Source organism: Somniosus microcephalus, chromosome 17 (assembly GCF_052327205.1).
Source record: "Somniosus microcephalus isolate GS21.2 chromosome 17, FLI_Smic_1.0, whole genome shotgun sequence".
Taxonomy (NCBI): Eukaryota; Metazoa; Chordata; class Chondrichthyes; order Squaliformes; family Somniosidae; genus Somniosus; species Somniosus microcephalus.
The window spans coordinates 71,771,481-71,793,523 of record NC_141003.1 but is presented as its reverse complement, the minus strand read 5'-3'; the positions used below and the strand labels follow the sequence as shown (position 1 = coordinate 71,793,523).

The following is a 22,043-nucleotide window of genomic DNA, read 5'->3' as shown; positions in this document are numbered from 1 at the left end:
CTTTGCTTTTTATTTAGCTCTTTCTACCCCTCTGTCTCCACCAGCAACAACAACTTGCATTTATATAGCAGCTTTAATGTATTAAAAACATCTTAAGGTGCTTCATAGTAGCATAACCAGACAAAATTTGACACCAAGCTACACCAGGAGATATTGGGGCAGGTGACCAAAGGGTCACAGAGGTAAGTTTTAGGGAGCGACTTAAAGGAGGAGAGAGGCGGAGAGGTTTAGGGAGGGAATTCCAGACCTTGGGGATCAGGCAGCTGAAGGCATAGCTGTCAATGGTGGAGCGATGAAAAGTGAGGATGCGCAAGAGGTCAGAATCAGAGGAGTGCAGAGATCTCCGAGGATTGTAGGGCTGGAGGAGCTTCTTATCTATTGTCTTATGCGCCCTTCTGGAAGCTTGTTCTTGGTGTAGAGGGTGATTTCTCCAGAACTCTCTTGCTCTGTAAATTGGTCCCTGTCCAAGCATGTACCCCTTGCCCTGGACTCAATTCAGCTGATGTTTGCTTCATCTATGGAGCCAGCTCTTGTGTTTAAATATACCATGTGGAGCTGCTTTTACTAATTAATGAGGTGAACTTTGCAATCAGTCTTTCCTGACCTGCATAAGCTCCAAACATTCTTGGAATATTGCAGAGTCTCAATCGATATTATTGACGCTAATGCAAACTAATAGGTTACTGGCATGAATGAGATTTTATAGTGCATCTATTGGAAAATGCCATTTTATAAATGATGCAGTATTCACAAGACTGGCGACACATGCTGCAATGCAATTTGGAAGAGGAGTTAATGGTGCTTAGTGATCAAAATGCTCCAAGTTTCAAAGTCAGCTTTTGTGTCACCTATGTCGGGGGAATTGAGCTGTTGTGGGTGAAGAGAGAAGAAAGTCTTAAAAACTCCTAAAAAGTGTTCTGATGCTGCTTACCTAATAGTAACTACTGGTTCTGAGATGGATTGTTATTGGAAAACATCATTGTGGGCCTCACTTACACTTTTAGGGTGAGTACTGGGGGAATCATAGGATAGGCAGAGCTGGCAAGATATTTGGCAGGGGATATAATTCCACCAGTCCTGCCTCTCACATTGATGTCACGATTGAGGAGGAGGTGGTGATGTGTGGATGAATTTTGCACCGTGGTCAGGGTGGGGACCAGCGAGATCAGGTTCCATTCCAATTCCAATGAAAGGTCATTGACCTGAAACATTAACTCTGCTTCTCTCTCCACAGCTGTTGCCTGACCTGCTGAGTGTCACCAGCATTTTCTGTTTTTATTCCACCTCAGATTCCTCCCCCTCCCACCCCCCTCCTCCAAACCCGGCTCAGATTGCACAATTTTCATGCAAGAAAAGCTGAGGAATTTCTAATCCACAATATAGAAGTGCAGAAACGGTGCCCTCCATAGTACAAGGAACTAACGGAGGAAGCTAAATGCACTTAAATATCAGCATCCCTTCCAAAATACAACTTTCGATTTCATTTTGGGACCGGTATCCTAGCTTGAAGAGTCCAAATTCAGTGGCCAGGCCAGTGGATCGATCATTAATGGGTGAGATCGGTGCTGGGAGCAGTGCTCATCTAAGCAAGCTGAATGTTGACACAGATGGTGACCGTAACAAGTCCTCCTTCGCTAGCTGTCGGCTTAGCTTCCCTTTGGCCCCATTTAGTCATCTGCTGCAAAATACAATGAATGAGCCGCATGCCCCACCCGCACTCACCCTGAGAGCCTTGCAAGATGGCCACTAATAAATCCAACAGCCAATTCAGGAGAAACCTCTTTACCCAGAGAGTGGTTAGAATGTGGAACTTGCTACCACAAGGAGTAGTTGAGGCGAATAGCATAGATGCATTTAAGGGGAAGCCAGATAAGTACATGAGAGAAAGGAATCGAAGGATATGCAGATAAGGTTAGATGAAGTAGGGTGGGAGAAGGCTCATGAGCATAGACGCCGGCAAAGAGCAGTTGGGCCGAATGGCCTGCTGCTGTGCTGTAAATTCTATGTAATTTCGGGGCTTATAAGAGAATGAGCTGGATATTGGGGTCGAGGTAATGTTACGTGTTCTCTGTTTGGTTTACTTGAGGTACCGGTGGTCATCGTGAGGCATTTTTATTTAATGCTTTAAATTTGTTCACCGTGTTCGTTCATCTGCAGCAGGAGTCTTAAAGATGTTGGCAGATCGACCACACCCAGAGTTTTTACAAGTCTACGTGTTGCTCTCCCTGTATTAATACTGGTCATCAGATGCCTGTCTCTTGCCCTGCTGGGCTCCTATACAAGATGCACACACCTGAATGTTGACTGGCTATAAAAGTGCAAGCATGCGGACCCACTGCACGGGGTGACCGTTCGATCTCGCGCTACCACTGAGGAGCCTCAAATGACCTTTTGGAAATTCAGCCAAGGTCTCGCTGTGCTTTTTGGGCTGTTGAAGTTAACGGTCAGAAATAAGTGCGCAGTGAGTGCTGAATTTCCAATGTGCGGTACCAGGTGAGGCTCAGCTCAGCACCAGCAGCACAAAGTCGGAAATTCACTGTGTTCATTCATCTGCAGCAGCAGTCTTAAATATGTTGGCAGATTGACCACACCCAGAGTTTTTACAAGTCTACGATGGCCATCAGGTCTCTGGGGAGGAGAACCATTTGCTTGCCCCCAAGTCCGCTCCTGTAATGTAAAAGCACCGTGTAGTCATGGAATTCATATCGGAGAGCATAACTCAATCATTTTAGTTTATTTTAAAAAAATCCCATTCTGGAAATCAGCAGAGCTACATCCAATTTAATGAGCATATTAAACTGTACGCAGTCTCCTCGTTCGCCCTTGTAAAATCTCACTTGTGGAATTGCACCAAGGATCAGAGGTCTGTAAACAGGGACAGCTGCTCAACATATCCTTGCCTTCAGCTGTGGGCAAGGAGGCCTGGACCACCTGGGCCTGACATATGTCGCCAGTCACCGCAGGGGTTCGCTTGAGAAAATCCCACATATGGTGTTTCCCTACCTCCCTCCAGCACTTGCTTCACAAAGTATTGGGTGCGACTGTATTTCTCAGGGAATATTTCCAGATTGAGGTGCTATTTTCTTTATATAGGAGTCTTAACAAATTAAAGAAACAGCAGAGTAATTAGTTTGCAGGTGCAAACGTGCCTGGGGTTGTGTTTCATTGGGTTATAATTCTTGCCTGTCGACAGCATTGAAACTTTTATGGGCTGCATACATACTTTTTCAAATTCATTCTCAGGGATGTAGGCGTCTTTAGCTGGAGGGGAACTTGGAGGTGATGGGGTTCACGTGCGCCTGCTGCACTTGTTGTTGGAGGTTGCGAGTTTGGTAGCAGTGCCGAAGAGGCCTTGGTGAGTTGGTGTAGTGCATAGCGTAGATAATACACACTGCAGCCACAGTGCACTGTTTATGGTGGTGGATGAGTTGCTGATCAATACATACTGCATAATCTGCAGTTACAGAAAGCACTGGTTGAACAGCAACCAGAATGCATGCTGGCCAGATGTTTATGATCCCTCTAGCGGGCAATCTTAGCCACACATCTGCTGCAGTATAACTGCCATCAATAGAAAACTATTTCACAACTCTAATTCTTAGCTTGTTTACCATCCCTATTAAATTATTCTGCCAGAACTTGGTTATGTTAAACATTTAACCCACATTTAGATGTTGGTGAGTAGTGCTCTGGGAACACACACCAGCACGAGAAAGTGCCTCATCACAGCTCTCAAATGTCCCCAAGCGCTTCACATACAATGAATTACATTGTGCAGTTACTGTTAAGTGGGTAAATGCAGCAACCACAAACAGTAATGAAATCAATAACCAATATTTTTGGTGGTGTTGGTTGAAGGAGGAATTTTGGTCTGGACACCAGGAAAACTCCCTTGCTCTTTTTCCAAGAGCCAAAAGGGGAAAAATTGGGTTGGTTAGCGCCCCCGGGCAGCCCCAAGAAATTCAGTGGGAGGTTAGCGGTGGCGGCCCGCGCTGCCGGCAATGACATCATCGCCATGCGCAGCGCAGCGCCCCGGCCGCAAGCTTCCCTTGCGCCCCCATACCTATCGCTGCACGATATGTCAGACAGGATCAAGGGGCGTTTTTGCAGAACCGGCGTCGCTAAAAGAGCAGGTGTCAAGCGGCCATTTTTATTTTGTGCGGGGTGCCGGCCGCGATCGCTCAGCCCGGCACTCCTCGAGTGCCGGGCTGTTTTCACGGCACCCCGCGCCCCAGCAGGGCCCTGGTGCACGCATCGCTAGGCCCCTCCCCTTTAATCGGGGAGGAGGCCTCCAATGACGGGGCGCTATGTGCCGCTGCTGCATGTAGCACCGTGAAATTCAGTAGTAGCGCTCCACGCAAGAGGTGGCGTGCTTTCCAGTAGCGCCCCACCTCCTGCTTGGGGCGCTACTACTAAATTTATGGCGGAGGGATGCTAACTTTTTCGGGGCATTGGCGACGTCTGTGCCCCAAATAGGGCGCCACCCAATTTTCCCCCCCTATACAATCTTTAATGTCCATCTGAATAAGCAGACTTCCTTTAATGTTTGATCCAAAGATGACACCTCCAATAATTCAGCATTTCCCACTCCAGAGACTTGAGCACATAATGCTAGGCTGACACTCCAGTACAGTACTAAGACAGCGCTGCACTGTCAGAGGTGTCATCTTTCAAATAAGACATTAAACCGAGACCCCATCTGCTCTCTCGGGTGGACATGAAAGATCCCATGCCACTATTCGAAGAGCAGAGGAGTTATCATAGTGTCCTGGCCAATATTTATCCCTCAACCAACATCACTAAAACTGAGTATTTGGTCATCATCATATTCGGGCCTTGCTCTGCTAAAAAAAAAAAGGCTGGCGTGTTTCCTACATTACAATAGTGACTATACTTCAAAAGTACTGAATTGGCTGTAAAACACTCTGGGACATCCTGAGGTCATGAAAGGCGCTATATAAATGCAAGTTCTTTATTTCTTGCACTAAAGTATCAGCCTTGATTATAAGCTCCAGTCTTATAGTAAAGCAAAGGCATAGAACGCCATTTTGTCTGACCAGAGAACAATGCAGAGCCAACAGTATAATTCAGGTCTGCCAGCTATGTGTCACTTTAAATTAGCACTGTGTGTATAATAGTACCATAACATTCATGGACTAAGTGCAGTAATAACTTCTGCCCTCCCGTGAACAGCACCAGAGTCACTGGGGTGGGACCAAGCAATGCTGAGCTCATAAATCCTCCATCCAACCAACTGCTCAATAAAACCATGCAAGTGCAACTCAAGTGCAAAAATTCCTGGCTCTGAATGGGTGAATTGACCATAACCCATCCTAGATGGGTTTGTCCGAAGGTTTGGGTACATTTAAACCCCCACCCATCCCTCTGTATTGGATATGTGTACTCCAACCAACATAATGCTGGGGAATGGGTGAGGTATGGATGGAAGATAACTGACAAAGCAAGACTGTAAAGGATAGTGCTGGGTTATCAAATAGCCTCAGGATTGGCAGCCTTTGGCCAAAATCGGACAGGATGCTGATGATACATTGGACACAGGCAAACTGAAAGACAGAAATTGAAAAGAGTGTGTTTTATTGAGGTAAAGAAGTGACAGTGTACTGCACCACAGGCTGTAGCAGACACCTCAGACACCGAGCTCAAAACAGCAGCCTGATCAATACACACATTAAAAACAATGGCATTTCAGACAAAGAGATACCCTCTCAAAATCAAAACGTCATACTTTTAATACCAGTCTCACCAAGGCAGAGGCTCATTTACCGAATTGTCGTAGAGGCCCAACTGTTATGAAGGTAAACATCTGCATTTTTACCACTCACCCTTAAGTCATCCTTGTTAATTGTTTTATGCTTTTGAACTGCCAGAGGCAGATATTGTGTGTGTGTAACTTGACCTGGTTTGACATTATAAATGAGAAATACCTACCTCCCACTTAGCAGTTCATGGAGGGAGGGCGGCAGAGGGCAGCTCCACACAAAATGGCTGCCCCCAGGCAGCAGTTTTAAAGCATATAAATCGTCGTAACAGAGAGCTGGAAAATACAGTCTTGCCAACGCTCATTGGTTACTGATTTTGCACTATTATTTAACGTGTAAGATTCACTGGGATAAGGGAGAGAGAGCGAGCGAACAATCAATAAATCGTTACAAAAATCACACGTGTCGGCATTTTTGAAGTACCAACATATCTACAGATGTAAAACAAATACTTGCAATTATACAGCACCTTTCACCTTCATGGAAACACTTCAAAGTGCTTCACACAATGAATTACTTGCAGTAAAGGTCATGTAGGTATTCACCCCTGCTCTTTGAAACAGTCAGGATTGTGTGAAGATTCAGCGAACATAACTCAGCTTTTATTATCACACATTTTCTAACACAAAAATAATAAACTAATCAGTAAGAGAGGACCTCAGACAGGACACAATCTATATAATTGGCTCATTCCTGTTGTGGTTGACAGCATCCTCTAAAATGCAAGTTCTTTCTATGAGTTTCTGTCTTTTCACTCTCTCTACCTGGATCTGTTATTCCATATATAATTTAATATACTGTTGACAGTTATTTTATACAATAAAACTTGCATTTTATTATAAACAGTGAGTCCACACCTCCATAAGCTTAACCTAATGAAATTTATTTCCCCAAAGAACTAAACGGTCCCAAGGTCCCTCAGGATTTGTTTCCCCCCCCCCCCCCAGCAGATCTGGATTTTTACCAAAATTGTAGTTAGGATAAACGTCCCATTTTCTAACCCGATATGCTCCAATATATAAAACTCAGAACATCTCACCCCATCAGTCTAAGGTAGATATGGAACCAAGTCCAAGTTCCAGAATCAGTGTTCAACCCACCGCACCTCCCAGTCCCTCAATGTGTTAACCCACCGAACCAGAACCCCTCAGTTTGTTAACCGACCGCACCTCCCAGTCCCTCAGTTTGTTAACCCACCGCACCTCCCAGTCCTTCAATGTTAACCCACTGCACCACCCAGTCCGTCAATGTTAACCCACCGTACCACCCAGTCCCTCAGTGTTAATCCACCGCACCAGTGAGTCCTCTTAAAACAAATTTTTAAATTTTTTTCTACTAAAAACAGTCACAGCACTCATTTTAAAATAAAAAGAAAGCTCATTACAATGCTACTTGTAACCATTATTTTAACAACTTCTTTACCTGGCTCTGTGCCTTTTTGATGGCAGCTATGTCGTACCTACGTCGAATCCACCGGACAGGACAGACACGTAGCCGGATCGAAAGTTCACAAAGGGAAGGAGGGAGGAGATAAAGTAAATTATACACTTGCAAAAAGAGTGTTTTCACGGGAAAGAAAAAGAACGAAAATGTATTCCTCTGGATAGTTGCTGAACTTTATAAAAGGAAAGTGTTCAGGCTGAATACCTAAAGAAGACTCAGTCTCCGTTAAACTACTTTGTCTAACTGCGTCGGACCTGGTCCCACTCAGTATTCTTGCGTAATTGCGTCAGACTTGATCCCACTGCTCTGGAATTATTGCTCCTTTATCTTTCTGTAGAGCAGCGGTTTGAATGTTTTCCAAACTTCGGCGTAAGTGAGGGTTCCGACAAAGACCACCGATGTCCCGACCCAGTGCCAGAAGGTGAAGGGGTTCTTGAAGTAAACGATGGAGAATATTAGACTGATGAACTTACGAAGTGTCACGACGAGCGTCACCGTCAGGGACGTGCACTCCGTCGTGAGGATAAAAACGCCACGGATGCAAAAGTATCTGAAGAGGCAAGGTTAAGGACAGGAAAACACCCGTTACACAGGCACACAACTAGCCTCTGCCACCCTCTTACAAACCGGTCTTCGTCTGGGAATAACCCATTTATCGCATTTCATTTGGTTGTCGAGTATTCATTGAAAAGCAAATCACATTCAAGGAAGCTGTCATACAGCACAGAAGGCCACTCGGCTCATCATGTCTGTGCCAGCTCTTTGAAAGAACTATCCAAATAGTCCCGCTCCCCCTGCTGTTTCCCCATAGCCCTGCAATTTTTTTTCTTTTCAAGTACAGGCACCGATGGGACCGAGCTGTTGCCGTCCCATCAAAACTGCCGGACAAACCAGCGCTAATGTTAAAACATACAGAAGCTTTTGACCGCCGTATCTAGCAACAAACCCTGTTGCTTAGCAACAGCTTCTAAACAGTCAGCCGTAGCTTGCAAGCGTCTCTGTAGCTAAGCAACAGCTTTAGCTAGACCTTGCAGAGCCTGACTGGTGAAAAAAAAGCAACGAAAAGAAAAAAAAACTTACTGAACCGACTCCTGAATTTTGCCGGTGGCTCGAGCATTCCGGACAGTTAACCTCCGGATAAACCAAAGTTTCCTGTACTTATCCAATTCCCTTTTGAAAGTTACTATTGAATCTGCTTTCACTACCCTTTCAGGAAGTGCGTAAAAAATAATTCTCATCTCCCCTCTGATTCTTTTGCTAATGATCTTAAATCAGTCTCCTCTGGTTACCGACCCTCCTGCCAGTGGAAACAGTTTCTCCCCATCTACTCTATCAAAACCCTTCATAATTTTTGAACACCTCTATTAAATCTCCCCTTAACCTTCTCTGCTCGGAGAACAATCCCAGCTTCTCCAGTCTCTCCACGTAACTGAAACCCCTCATCCCTGGTACCATTCTAGTAAATCTCCTCTCCAAGGCCTTGACATCCTTCCTAAAGTGTGGTGCCCAGAATTGGATGCAATACTCAAGCTGAGGCTTAACCAGTGTTTTGGTTTAGCATAACCTCCTTAGTTACTGCTGGCTGAACATTTAATGTTTTTAGATGGCATTATTTTAATGGAAACATTACCCCATTTAAAATGAGTGGGCTAATACTGGCGTTAAAATAGCAGACAGAGGGATGCCATACGAATGTGTTAAACATCCACTAATATCACCAGCAACTATTTCTAGGCTCTGTCGTGCTTGATCTCAGCCTTCAGGTAGCTGCCCCAGCCTGGGCAGTGGTTGTTTCTGTACAATTGAGTTTGGGTTGGAGGAAAACCAGCCACAGCTCCGTCCAACAACTTAAACAGCAGCAGCCTCGCTCTTCCGATTGGCATAAATATGATTGCCAGCATTAAACTAAAGCTGTTCGGAAAATCCAGGCCAGTGTCTTTAACGCAAAAGGTCCCACAAGGAGCAGACGGGACATCGAGAGTAGAAAGGGGAAAGGTTAGGGGAAGCGTCCAAGGAGGGATGTTGCGATGAGGCTTCTGAAAGTGGAGAGAGATACAGCAGGCGGAAGAGAATTCCAGAGCCCTAGGGCGTGATGTTTGAAGGCATTGCCACTGATCCTGGAGCGGGAGGATGAACAGGGCAGAATGCTGGAGGAGAGTGCAGAGGTAAGGTGGAGTGAGCTGATAGGAGTGATGTATGGATGGCATTTTTCAAATGAGTGCGTTGGAGGACGGGTAGTCAATGGTGGTTGTGGAGCACTGGTCCAATGGGTGGAGTAGGACCTTGTATGGGACAGGATGTGGGCAGGGGAGTCTGGTTGATTTGGAGTTTGTCTAGGGTGGATCTTTGGAGGCTGGCTACAAGCCTAGAATTAGAAAGACATTGATGAGGATTTCAGTGATTTAGGGATGGAAGCAGAGGACGTTTTGGAGGTGGAAATCGACGGTCTTCATGATAGACTTGATGCGGGGTTAGCTCAGGGTCAAACACAAGACTAAACTTGCACAGGGGTGATCATGGGGGGGGGGGGGGGGGAAAGAAAGAGCAACTCAGAGAAGGGGAGACTCTTCCAAGACTCGGGGAGCCGGGGTGTGGGGGTGACTCCTGAACTTGTGCACTGTTGGATTCAGTGTTTCTGGTGAGAACCAGAGGTCTTCAGTCTTACCAACGTTTAGCTGGAGGATGTTGTGGCCCATCTATGACTCATGGAAGGAGCCGAGAGGTAATCCTGGGTATCGTGCACATTACAGAAATTGATCCAATGCTTGTGGATATTAACGAATTGTGGATCGAGGCACCACGTGAATGAGGAATAAGACAGGCAGAGAATGGAACCTTGGGGCACACCAGAGCTGACCGTGTAGAAGGAGAAGCCATTGCAGAAAATATGCTTGCTATTTTGGGACGGGTAGGAATGGAGACAAGAGAGATTTGGGAGCGGTGTCATCATCATATATAACGTTGCCAAGAGGTGTGAGAGATGGGAGGGGATTGATGCAACTTTTCACTCCATCAAATCACAGGCAGGACCTCCCATTCTATCCCCATGCTCAGGGAGCTACAGCTCCAAGCCTAGACCCCAGAGGTGGAGACACCTCTCATTCCATCAAAGACAGTTAACCGAGGAATCAGAATGGATTCTCAATGCTGGAAAAGATACTGAGTTAGAACATTCATCATCAGGTAAAACCACATGATTGGTATGGTCGCTCCCAGGAGTGGAATCTCCATCTGTTCTGTGGGAGAAATATGAAAAAACCAGCAGCGTCACACACCGACATCAGGTTTTTAAACAGTACATGGACATACAAGGTGACAATGTAAAACACATACAGAATTATGCAGCATAGAAACAGGCCATTCGGCCCAACAGGTCTATGCCGGTGTTTATGAGTCAGACAAGCCTCCTCCCACCCTACTTCATCTCACCCCATCAACATATCCTTCTATTCCTTTCTCGCTCATGTACTTATCTAGGTTCTCCTTAAATGCATCTATGCTGTTCGCCTCAACCACTCCATGTGGTAGCGCGTTCCACACTCTAACCATTCTCTGGGTAAAGAAGTTTCTCCTAAATTCCCTATTGGATTTTTAAGTGACTATCTTATTTTTTGGCCCCTAGTTCTGCTCTCATCTGCAAGTGGAAACATCTTCTCTACATCTACTGTATCAAACCTCTTCATGATTTTAAAGACCTCTATCAGGTCACCTCTCAGTCTTTTCTTTTCTAGAGAAGGGAGCCCCAGCCTGTTCAGTCATCCTGATAGTTGTACCCTCTCAGTTCTGATGTCATCCGCATTAATCTTTTTTGCACCAGTGCTCCTATATCTCTTTTGTATTTTGGAGACCAGAACTGTGCACAGTACTCTTAAATGTGGTCTAACCCTAATGAAGCCCTCGATTAGATTCCAGCCTGTAACTCACTCCATGGTATATATAAACCATCCAAACCTGACTGAGTAGATTCCAGTCTGTAGCTCACTCCTGGGCACCCATAATTATTCTTTTTATAAAACATCTGGAATCCTTGATGAGTTTTCAGCCTGCAACTTACTCCCAGGTATCCATAATTATTTTATATATAAACCAACTCAACCCCTCAAGATTGGATTCCAGCCTGTAACTCACTCCCAGGTGGCAGCAGGGTCGACACACGTGTGCCTTTCCTCTTCAACTTTCCCTCTCGCCAGATGCGCCAATTTCCCTTCAGTGCCTTCCCACAAGACGCAGCTCAGATTGGGAGTAGAAGTTGCCTGCCTCTGCCCTGTAGCACCCCCGTAATACTTACTCCACGCAAGACAGTTTCCGCAATGGTGCAATAAGCATCAGAATTCAACTTCATGCACATCATCCTCTACATACCACCAGAAATTTAATTTGGAAACAGAAAATATTAAAGTAGATTAAAGTGTAAAAATCTTTTTTTTTAAAGTCACTCACTGGACTGGCTGAAGAGGATTCCATGATCGTAAATGTCAGAGGCAAACAAGAGGAAGGCTGGTAATGGCAGGAAATGCTGAGTGGAGAGAAAGGCAGCATTTTTAATAATAGACAGGGAGCATCTGAAATCAGCCCGAGAGCATTTAGTGGCAGCCCGAGTGAAAAGTCAGCTGAGAGCGTCTTTGTCCTGTGTTCTCGTGGACATATCGGACTGTAAAATCAAAATGCCTCAAATGGCTCAGAAAGAGAAGATCTCGGGGGAAGCCTCTATCTGAACACTGCAGGAGCACCATCAATGACCTCAGGACGTCCCAAAACGCTTCACAGCCAATGAAGCACTTTTTAGAGTGTAGTCACTGTTGTAATGTAGGAAATGCAGCAGCTGATGTGTGCACAGCAAGCTCCCACAAACAGCAATGCGATAATGACCGGATAATCTGTTTTAGGTGTTGGTTGAGAGATAAATAAATATTGGCCAGGACACCGGGGAGAACCCAATATTCTTCTTCAAAATAGTGCCATGGGATCTTTTACGTCCACCTGAGAGAGATGATGAGGCCTCGATTTAACGTCTCATCTGAAAGCAGACACCTCCAACTGTGCAGCACTCCCTCAGTACTCCACTGAAGCATCAGCCTGGATTATGTGCTCAAGCCTCTGGAGTGGGACTTAAACCCACAACCTTCTGACTCAGAGGCAACCTAGCTCGACAGGTTCCAGGGGCACGCACATATAAAGACCATGTGGCAGATAGACAGTGCCACACACGGGCCCCTAATCCCACATCGTATAAAGCCTGAGACACCAATTATGGTTTGCAAAATTGCTTTAATAAAAATGGACCTTGCGGCTATAAAAGCCTACGGTTAGAGACATTGGGGTCGATTTTCCTGGAGCCGTCAGGCGGGGTTTCAGGCGTGTGTGGGGGGGGGGGGAAATCCCGAATTTGGGGGTCCCGACACCATCCCGCCCAAAATCCCACCCCACGCGAGTTTCAGGGGCGGCGGGTACCCACCCTGCACTGGGACCCGCCGAAACCAGGCGGGAAGGGATTAGTGCCAATTAACTGCCCGTTAACAGGCAGTTTTTAGCCTAATCCCTATTTTGAGGGGTTTCGTGTGGGATTCCCGACGGCTCCAAACCACGCCAGGTTAGAGCAGGTGGGCCGTTGGGTTGAAGGAGTTGGAGGGGTCGCGATGTCGGTGCTCAGGTGAGTGATGGGTGCATGAGTGCAAAGGTAAGTGTGTTTGGTGTGTCTAAAGTGTGTAAAGAACTTTTACTTACCTGTACTTACCTTAACAGCCTTTCTTCCTGTAGCCGTCGGAAGCCCATCACTCAGCCGGCACTTAAAGCTGAAAAGCTGAACAGCTGCGATCTGTGAAAAGTGACAGCCTTTAGCTTTAAGTGCTGCTGAGAGCTCTAACGGAGTCTGTGCAGAAGGACTCATGTTAGAACTCAGACGGTCAGTGTTTCACAGCTTCAAACAGCTGTGAAACACTGATATTTCATCTGTCAAGAACTCTTGACAGATGAAATTGCAGTCTGTGACGTCACCTGTTGCCGGGTGGCCCTTAATTGGCCTGCTGAGCCCGCTGGGTGGGCTCAAGGTCAATCAAGGGAAAATCGTGCGGATTGGCCAGACGTCAAAGTAGGTGGGTCTAAAAGCCGAAAGTTGTAGTCCCGCCTTCTTCCTGGCAGCTTCAGGAAAATCGACCCCATTGTCTTTGACCAAATTTACAGCCAACAGTTCCTATAAGTCTTCATTTTTCTTGATTAATAAAACAAACTGAACTCAATAAACATCCATGAACCTCGCCTTAAGAGGTCTTTCCCACTCACAGAAGGAGCCATTTCTCAATGTTTCAACTAAACTAGAAGCAAGCTATCATTGGTGTTGAAGATGTTACTCACATTATAAAACAGTGCCTCCCTCGAGTGCTTCCCATACTGCTTATATAATGTCTCTTGATAGAGGCCCATTCTGGCGGACATGAAAAGTGCAAAGAACAGCATAGCAATACCTGAAGAGAGAGAAAATAAATGACTTAATTAATCATTTAGAGCGCTTTAAGAAGTTTAACACTGCCACAGGAGGCAAATTGTGGGTTGAACACCTAGCAAACGCAACGGATGAGGCCTTTTAAGACACGAGTGGAGACGTTCAGTTAGAAACGTCTTTGAAATCCTAAATTCTTGGACAATCCTTGACCGGCGGCAGTTAAAAGCGGCGGCAGCGAACGAGGCCCGACCAGAGAGCTTGGACCTGGGAGAGAGCAGAGGCGCGACCGGTGGCAGTTAAAAGCGGCGGCAGCGAACGAGGCCCGACCAGAGAGGTTGGCCCTGGGAGAGAGCAGAGGCACGACCGGCGGCAGTTAAAAGCGGCGGCAGCGAACGAGGCATACCAATTCAACAGCAGAGGAGAGAGGTAAAAAGTAATCCAAGTGTGACGTCACCAGGAAGCAGGTAAGTGATTGGTTGGTGAGTATTTCTTTTATTACAAGATTAAATTCTGCGGTTTATATTTTCTTGGGTCTCTGTGGTGTAGTGGGGACAGTTGGTAAATATGCGCCCTAGAGTATATCTTTAACTGGTGGTATTGAATTAATTTAAAATTAAAGGGGTAAGTCATGCCAGGAGAGCCCAGCCCCATGTTATGCTCCTCTTGCTCTATGTGGGAATTCAGGGACGCTGCCAGTGTCCCTGATGACCACGTGTGCCAGAAATGCATCCAGCTGCAGCTACTAACGGGCCGTATTGAGGCGCTGGAACTGCGGATGGATGGGTTGTGGAGCATTCACGATGCTGAGAGGGTCGTGGATTACACGTATGATGAGTTGGTCACGCCGCAGGGTAGGGCTGCACAGGCAGAAGGGAAATGGGTGACCACCAGGCGGAGCAGTAGAAGCAGGCAGGTAGTGCAGGGGACCCCTGTGGCCATCCCCCTTTCAAACAGGTATACCAATTTGGATACTGTTGAGGGGGATGACTCACCAGAGGAAGGCAGCAGCAGCCAACTTCCTGGCACCGGGGGTGCTTCTGCTGCTCAAGAAGGGAGGAAAAAGAGTGGGAGAGCAATAGTGGTAGGGGATTCTATCGTAAGGGGAACAGATAGACGGTTCTGTGGCCGTAGACGTGACTCCAGGATAGTTTGTTGCCTCCCTGGTGCCAGGGTCAAGGATGTCACTGAACGGCTGCAGGGCATTCTGAAGGGGGAGGGTGAACAGGCAGAGGTCGTGGTTCACATTGGGACCAACGACATAGGTAGGAAGAGGGATGAGGTCCTGCAACAAGAATTTAGGGAGCTAGGTAGCAGATTAAAGAGCAGGACCTCAAAGGTTGTAATCTCTGGATTACTCCCGGTGCCACGTGCTAGTGAGTATAGGAATAGGAGGATAGAGCAGATGAATGTGTGGCTAAAGAGTTGGTGCAGGAGGGAGGGCTTTAGTTTCCTGGATCACTGGGCCTGCTTCTGGGAAAGGTGGGACTTGTACAAGTCGGACGGGTTGCACCTGAACCAGAGCGGGACAAATATCCTTGCGGGGAGGTTTGCTAGCACTGTTCGGGGGGGTTTAAACTAAAATGGCAGGGGGTTGGGAACCTGAGAAAGGAAAACAGGGATAAAAGCAAAAGATAGGAAGGAGAAAAACAAAAGTGGCAGTCAGAGAAATCAACGGTTTAAATCAAACGTGGCCACAGTAAATAATAATTCTAATAGGTCTAAGAGCGTTAAAAAAACAAGCCTGAAGGCTTTGTGTCTTAATGCGAGGAGCATTTGTAATAAGGTGGATGAATTGGCTGCGCAAATAGAGGTAAACGAATATGATTTGGTTGGGATAACAGAAACGTGGCTCAAGGATGGCCAAGACTGGGAACTCAACATCCAGGGGTATTCGATATTCAGGAAAGATAGGCAAAAAGGAAAGGGAGGTGGGGTAGCATTACTGGTTAAAGAAGGGATTAATACAATTGTAATGAAGGATATTAGCTCTGATGATGTGGAATCTGTATGGGTAGAATTGAGAAATACTAAGGGGAAAAAAACATTAGTGGGAGTGGTATATAGACCTCCAAACAGTAAGGTGGAGGTTGGGGATGGCATTAAAAGGAAAATTAAAGAAGCGTGCAATAAGGGCACAGCAGTCATCATGAGTGACTTTAATCTACATATAGATTGGGCCAACCAAATTAGTAACAATACTGTGGAGGAGGAATTCCTGGAGTGTTTACGGGATGGTTTCCTGGACCAATATGTCGAGGAACCAACCAGAGATCAGGCCATCTTAGACTGGGTATTATGTAACGAGAAAGGATTAATTAGCAATCTTGTTGTACGAGGCCCCTTGGGTCGGAGCGATCATAATATGATCGAATTCTTCATTAAGATGGAGAATGAAGTAGTTGACTCAGAGACAAGGGTCCTCAATTTAAATAAAGGAAACTACGATGGTCTGAGGAGCGAGTTGGGTAGGATTGAGTGGGGAATGGCACTCAAAGGGTTGACGGTGGATAGGCAATGGCAAACATTCAAAGACCGAATGGATGAGCTACAGAATTTGTTCATCCCAGTTTGGCATAAAAATAAAACAAAAAAGGTGACTCAACCGTGGCTAACAAGGGAAATTAGGGATAGCATAAGATCCGAGAGGACATATAAATTGGCTAGAAAAAGCAATAATCCTGAGGATTGGGAGCAGTTTAGGAGTCAACAAAGGAGGACAAAGGGATTAATTAAGAAAGGGAAAATAGAATATGAGACTAAGCTAGCAGGGAACATAAAAACTGACTGTAAAAGCTTTTATAGATATGTGAAGAGAAAAAGATTGGTGAAGTCAAGCGTAGGTCCCTTACAGTCAGAATCAGGGGAATTTATAATGGGAAACAAGGAAATGGCTGACCAACTAAATACATACTTTGGTTCTGTCTTCACAAAGGAGGACACAAATAACCTCCCAGAGATGCCGGGGAACATAGGGTCTGATGAAAGAGAGGAACTGAAAGAAATCAGTATTTGTAGGAAAATGGTGTTAGGAAAATTGATGGGACTGAAGGCCGATAAATCCCCAGGGCCTGATGGTCTACATCCCAGAGTACTTAAGGAAGTGGCCCTAGAGATAGTAGATGCATTACTGGTCATCTTCCAGAACTCAATAGACTCTGGAACAGTACCCATGGATTGGAGGGTAGCTAATGTTACCCCACTATTCAAAAAAGGTGGTAGAGAAAAAGCGGGGAATTATAGACCAGTAAGCCTGACATCGGTAGTGGGGAAAATGCTAGAGTCTATTATAAAAGATGTAATAGCAGAGCACTTGGAAAGCAGTGACAGGATCGGACAAAGTCAACATGGATTTACAAAAGGTAAATCATGCTTGACTAATCTACTGGAATTTTTTGAGAATGTAACTGGTAAAATAGATAAGGGAGAACCAGTGGATGTGGTGTATTTGGACTTTCAGAAGGCTTTCGATAAGGTCCCGCATAAGAGATTAGCGTGCAAAATTAAGGCACATGGGATTGGGGGCAAGGTATTGACTTGGATAGAGAACTGGTTGGCGGACAGAAAGCAAAGAGTTGGAATAAACGGGTCGTTTTCCGAGTGGCAGGCAGTGACTAGTGGGGTACCGCAAGGATCGGTCCTAGGACCCCAGCTGTTCACAATATATATTAATGATCTGGACGAGGGAATTGGATGTAATATCTCCAAATTTGCAGACGACACAAAGCTGGGCGGGAGGGTAAGCTGTGAGGAGGATGTCGGGAAACTCCAGTATGATTTGAACAAGTTGGGTGATTGGGCAGAAACATGGCAAATGCACCATAATGTGGATAAATGTGAGGTTATCCACTTTGGTGGCAAAAACAGGAAGGCAGATTATTATTTGAATGGCAATAGATTGGGAGAAGGGGAAGTGCAAAGAGACCTGGGTGTCCTTGTGCACCAGTCGCTGAAGGTAAGCATGCAGGTGCAGCAGGCGGTTAAGAAGGCAAATGGTATGTTGGCCTTCGTAGCAAGAGGGTTCGAGTACAGGAACAAGGATGTCTTGCTACAGTTGTACAGGGCCTTGGTGAGACCGCACCTTGAGTATTGTGTGCAGTTTTGGTCACCTTACCTGAGGAAGGACATTCTTGCCATGGAGGGAGTGCAGCGAAGATTCACCAGGCTGATACCTGGGATGGCAGGAATGACGTATGAGGAGAGATTGTGTCGATTGGGCTTATACTCACTGGAGTTTAGAAGATTGAGAGGGGATCTCATCGAAACCTATAAAATTCTGTCAGGTCTGGACAGACTAGATGCAGGAAGGATGTTTCTGATGGCCGGGGAGTCCAGAACCAGGGGTCATAGTCTAAGGATAAGGGGTAAGCCATTTAGGACTGAAATGAGGAGGAATTTCTTCAGCCAGAGAGTGGTGAACCTGTGGAATTCTCTGCCACAGAGGGCGGTGGAGGCTAGTTCATTAAATATATTCAAGAAAAAGAGTTGGATATATTTCTTGAGGCTGAAGGGATCAAGGGATATGGGGAAAAGGCAGGGACAGGGTACTGAATTTGGATGATCAGCCATGATCACATTGAATGGCGGAGCAGGCTCGAAGGGCCGAATGGCCTACTTAGGGCAGCACGGTGGCATAGTGGTTAGCACTGTTACCTCACAGCGCCAGAGACCCGGGTTCGAATCCGGCCTCGGGTGACTGTGCAAACTCCACACAGACATTCTCCCCGTGTTTGCGTGGGTTTTCTCCGGGTGCTCCAGTTTCCTCCCACAGTCCAAAGATGTGCGGGTTTGGTTGATTGGCTATGATAAATTGACCCTTAGTGTTAGGGGGATTAAATATGTGGGGTTACGGGGATAGGGTGGGATATGTGTTGGTGTAGGGGTTACGGGGATCGGGTGGGATATGTGTCGGTGCAGGCTCGATGGGCCGAAATGGCCTCTATCTGCACTGTGGGGTTTCTGTGATTCTGTGATTCCTACTCCTATCTTCTATGTTATCGTGTGTCAATGGAAAACCTCTTTTTCTTTTATAAAAAAAAACACAGGCTACAATGGGGTGTCCAAGTTTTTATCTTCATGGGCGCACAAGCACTTTGGGGGGGGGGGGGGGGGCTGTATAAAAGGTTTAAATCCAGGTTTCCATTAATTTGTGTATACCTCAGGTTGCTGATCATCAATATTTAAAAGCTCTCTGAAAGCAGGTCGCATTAGTTTTGGTTCTATGTCTCCTGTCTGCCCCCTCGCCCACCACTCCATTTTCTCCCCTCCTTTCCTTTCCCCTCCCTAGAAATAGTAGATGCATTGCTGGTCATCTTCCAAAATTCGATAGACTCTGGAACAGTACCCATGGATTGGAGGGTAGCTAATGTAACCCCACTGTTCAAAAAGGGTGGTAGAGAGAAAACGGGAAATTACAGACCAGTAAGCCTGACATCGGTAGTGGGGAAAATGCTAGAGTCCATTATAAGGGATGTAATAGCAGAGCACTTGGAAAAAAGTGACCGGATCGGACAAAGTCAACATGGATTTACAAAAGGTAAATCATGCTTAACATACAGGGGTATTCAGTATTTAGGAAGGATCGACAAAAAAGAAAGGGAGGAGGGGTAGCATTGCTAGTAAAAGAGGGGATAAATGCAATTGAAAAGAAAGATATTAACTCAGTTAATACAGAATCTATATGGGTGGAGCTAAGAAATAGCGAGGGGCGAAAAACATTAATAGGAGTGGTATATAGGCCTCCAAATAGTAAAATAGAGGTTAGGGAGGGCATCACGAGGGAAATTAGAGAAGCGTGCAATAAGAGCACAGCTGTCATCATAGGTGACTTTAACTTACATATAGATTGGACTAGCCTAATCAGTAAAAATAATGAGGAGGAGGAATTCCTTGAGTGTTTGAGGGATGGTTATCTGGATCAATATGTCGAGGAACCAACTCGGGAACAGGCTATATTGGACTGGGTACTGTGCAATGAGAAGGGACTAATCAGTAATCTTGTTGTACGGGGACCCTTGGGTCAGAGCGATCATAACATGATCGATTTCTCACTCGAAATGGAGAGCGAAGAAATTGACTCAGAGACTAAGGTCCTGAATTTAAACAAGGGGAATTATGATGCCATGAGACGGGAACTGAGTAGGTCTGATTGGACAACGTTCCTGGGAGGACTGGAGGTAGATAAACAATGGCAAACATTTAAAGATAGAATGACAAAATTGCAAAAATTGTTTATACCAATCTGGCATAAAAGGAAATCTAAAAAGGTGACTCAACCGTGGATAACAGGGGAAATTAGAGACAGCATAAAATCCAAAGATAGGGCGTATAAAATAGCCAAAAAAAGCGCCAGAGCGGAAGATTGGGAACAGTTTAAGATAGAGCAAAGGAGGGCAAAGGGCATGATCAAGAGGGGCAAAATAGCTTACGAAAACAAGCTGGCGGAAAATATAAAAACTAACTCCAAAAGCTTTTATAAATATATCAAAAGGAAAAGACTGGTGAAAACCAAAGTTGGTCCATTGCAGTCAGATACGGGGGAATATATAATGGGAAATAAGGAAATGGCAGATCAACTAAATGCATACTTTGGGTCAGTCTTTACGAAGGAAGACACAAAAAACCTCCCTGGGATATCGGGAAAAATAGGGACATTGGCAAAGGAGGAACTGACGCAAATCAATATCTCTAAGGATATGGTGTTAAGGAAGCTAAAGGGATTGAAGGTGGACAAATCCCCAGGGCCTGATAACATGCATCCTAGGGTACTGAAGGAGGTGGCCCTAGAGATAGCGGATGCACTAAGGATGATTTTTCAGAATTCATTAGACTCGGGAACAGTGCCGATGGATTGGAGGGTAGCTAACGTTACCCCACTATTCAAAAAGGGGGGTAGGGAAAAAGCAGGTAATTACAGACCTGTAAGCCTTACATCAGTTGTGGGCAAAATGCTGGAGTCCATCATTAAGGATGAAATAGCGGAGCACTTAGCAAATGGGGACAGGATAGGACAGAGTCAACATGGATTTACAAAGGGTAAATCGTGCTTGACTAATCTATTGGAATTTTTTGAGGGAGTAACTGGTAGAATAGATGGGGGAGAGCCAGTAGATGTGGTGTACCTGGACTTCCAAAAGGCCTTCGATAAGGTCCCACATAAAAGATTAGCATGGAAAATTGAGGCTCATGGGATAAAGGGGAAAGTTTTGGCGTGGATAGGGAACTGGCTGTCAGATAGAAAACAGAGAGTTGGAATAAACGGCTCATTTTCTGAATGGCAGGCAGTAACAAGTGGGGTACCACAGGGATCTGTCCTGGGCCCCCAGCTGTTCACAATTTACATTAATGACCTGGATCAGGGAGTCGGATGCAGCATTTCCAAATTTGCAGACGACACTAAACTAGGAGGGGGGGTGGGCTCAGAGGAAGAGACCAGGAAGCTCCAGAGCGATTTGGACAGACTGGGCGATTGGGCGGATAAATGGCAGATGCACTATAATGTGGACAAGTGCGAAGTTATCCACCTTGGGTGCAGGAACGGGAGGGCAAATTATTATTTAAATGGCAATAGATTGGGAGAGGGGGAAGTACAGAGAGACCTGGGTGTTCTTGTACACCAGTCACTGAAGGCGAGCATGCAGGTGCAACAGGCGGTCAAGAAGGCAAACGGTATGCTGGCCTTCATAGCAAAAGGGTTAGAATACAGGAACAGGGATACCTTGCTGCAGCTGTACAGGGCACTGGTGAGACCACACCTCGAGTACTGTGTACAGTTTTGGTCGCCTCATCTGAGGAAGGATGTTCTTGCCATGGAGGGGGTGCAGCGGCGATTCACCAGGCTGATACCAGGAATGGCGGGAATGACCTATGAGGAGAGACTATGTAGTTTAGGGATGTACACACTGGAGTTTAGAAGATTGAGAGGGGACCTCATAGAAGTGTATAAAATTCTGACAGGTCTAGACAGACTGGATGCAGAAGGAATGTTTCCCTTGGCGGGTGAGAACAGAACTAGAGGACATAATTTAAGGATAAGGGCTAAACCATTTAGGACAGAGATGAGGGGGAATTTCTTCACTCAGAGAGTGGTGAACCTGTGGAACTCATTGCCACAGAGGGCAGTGTACGCCAGCTCATTAAATATACTTAAGAGGGAATTAGATATATTTCTACGGGCAAAAGGGGTTAAGGGTTACGGAGAGAAGGCGGGGACGGGATACTGAATTAAAGGATCAGCCATGATCTCATCGAATGGCGGAGCAGGCACGAAGGGCCGAATGGCCTACTCCTGCTCCTATCTTCTATGTATCTATGTATCTATGTATGCTTGACTAATCTACTGGAATTTTTTGAGGATGCAACTGGTAAAATAGATAAGGGAGAAC

At 45.8% G+C, this 22,043-nt stretch overlaps 1 protein-coding gene across 4 annotated transcripts in view; it reads right to left on the bottom strand.

Moving 5' to 3' along the window:
• Positions 1-5,578: 5,578 nt before the first annotated feature.
• The window catches only part of slc35b4 (solute carrier family 35 member B4), a 61,892-nt gene continuing 45,427 nt past the window's right edge, over positions 5,579-22,043 (bottom strand). For 2 of the 4 annotated variants that reach the window (XM_086010670.1, XM_086010669.1), the window contains exons 7-11: positions 21,377-21,523; positions 13,575-13,684; positions 11,664-11,739; positions 10,384-10,459; positions 5,579-7,773 (exon numbers count right to left, since the gene is read on the bottom strand). In XM_086010670.1, coding sequence (XP_085866796.1) covers positions 7,536-7,773; positions 10,384-10,459; positions 11,664-11,739; positions 13,575-13,684; positions 21,377-21,523 — 647 coding nt within the window. In that variant the 3' untranslated portion in view covers positions 5,579-7,535. The remainder of the gene's footprint in view (positions 7,774-10,383; positions 10,460-11,663; positions 11,740-13,574; positions 13,685-21,376; positions 21,524-22,043) is intronic. The other 2 variants (XM_086010671.1, XM_086010672.1) reach the window with 2 other exon arrangements.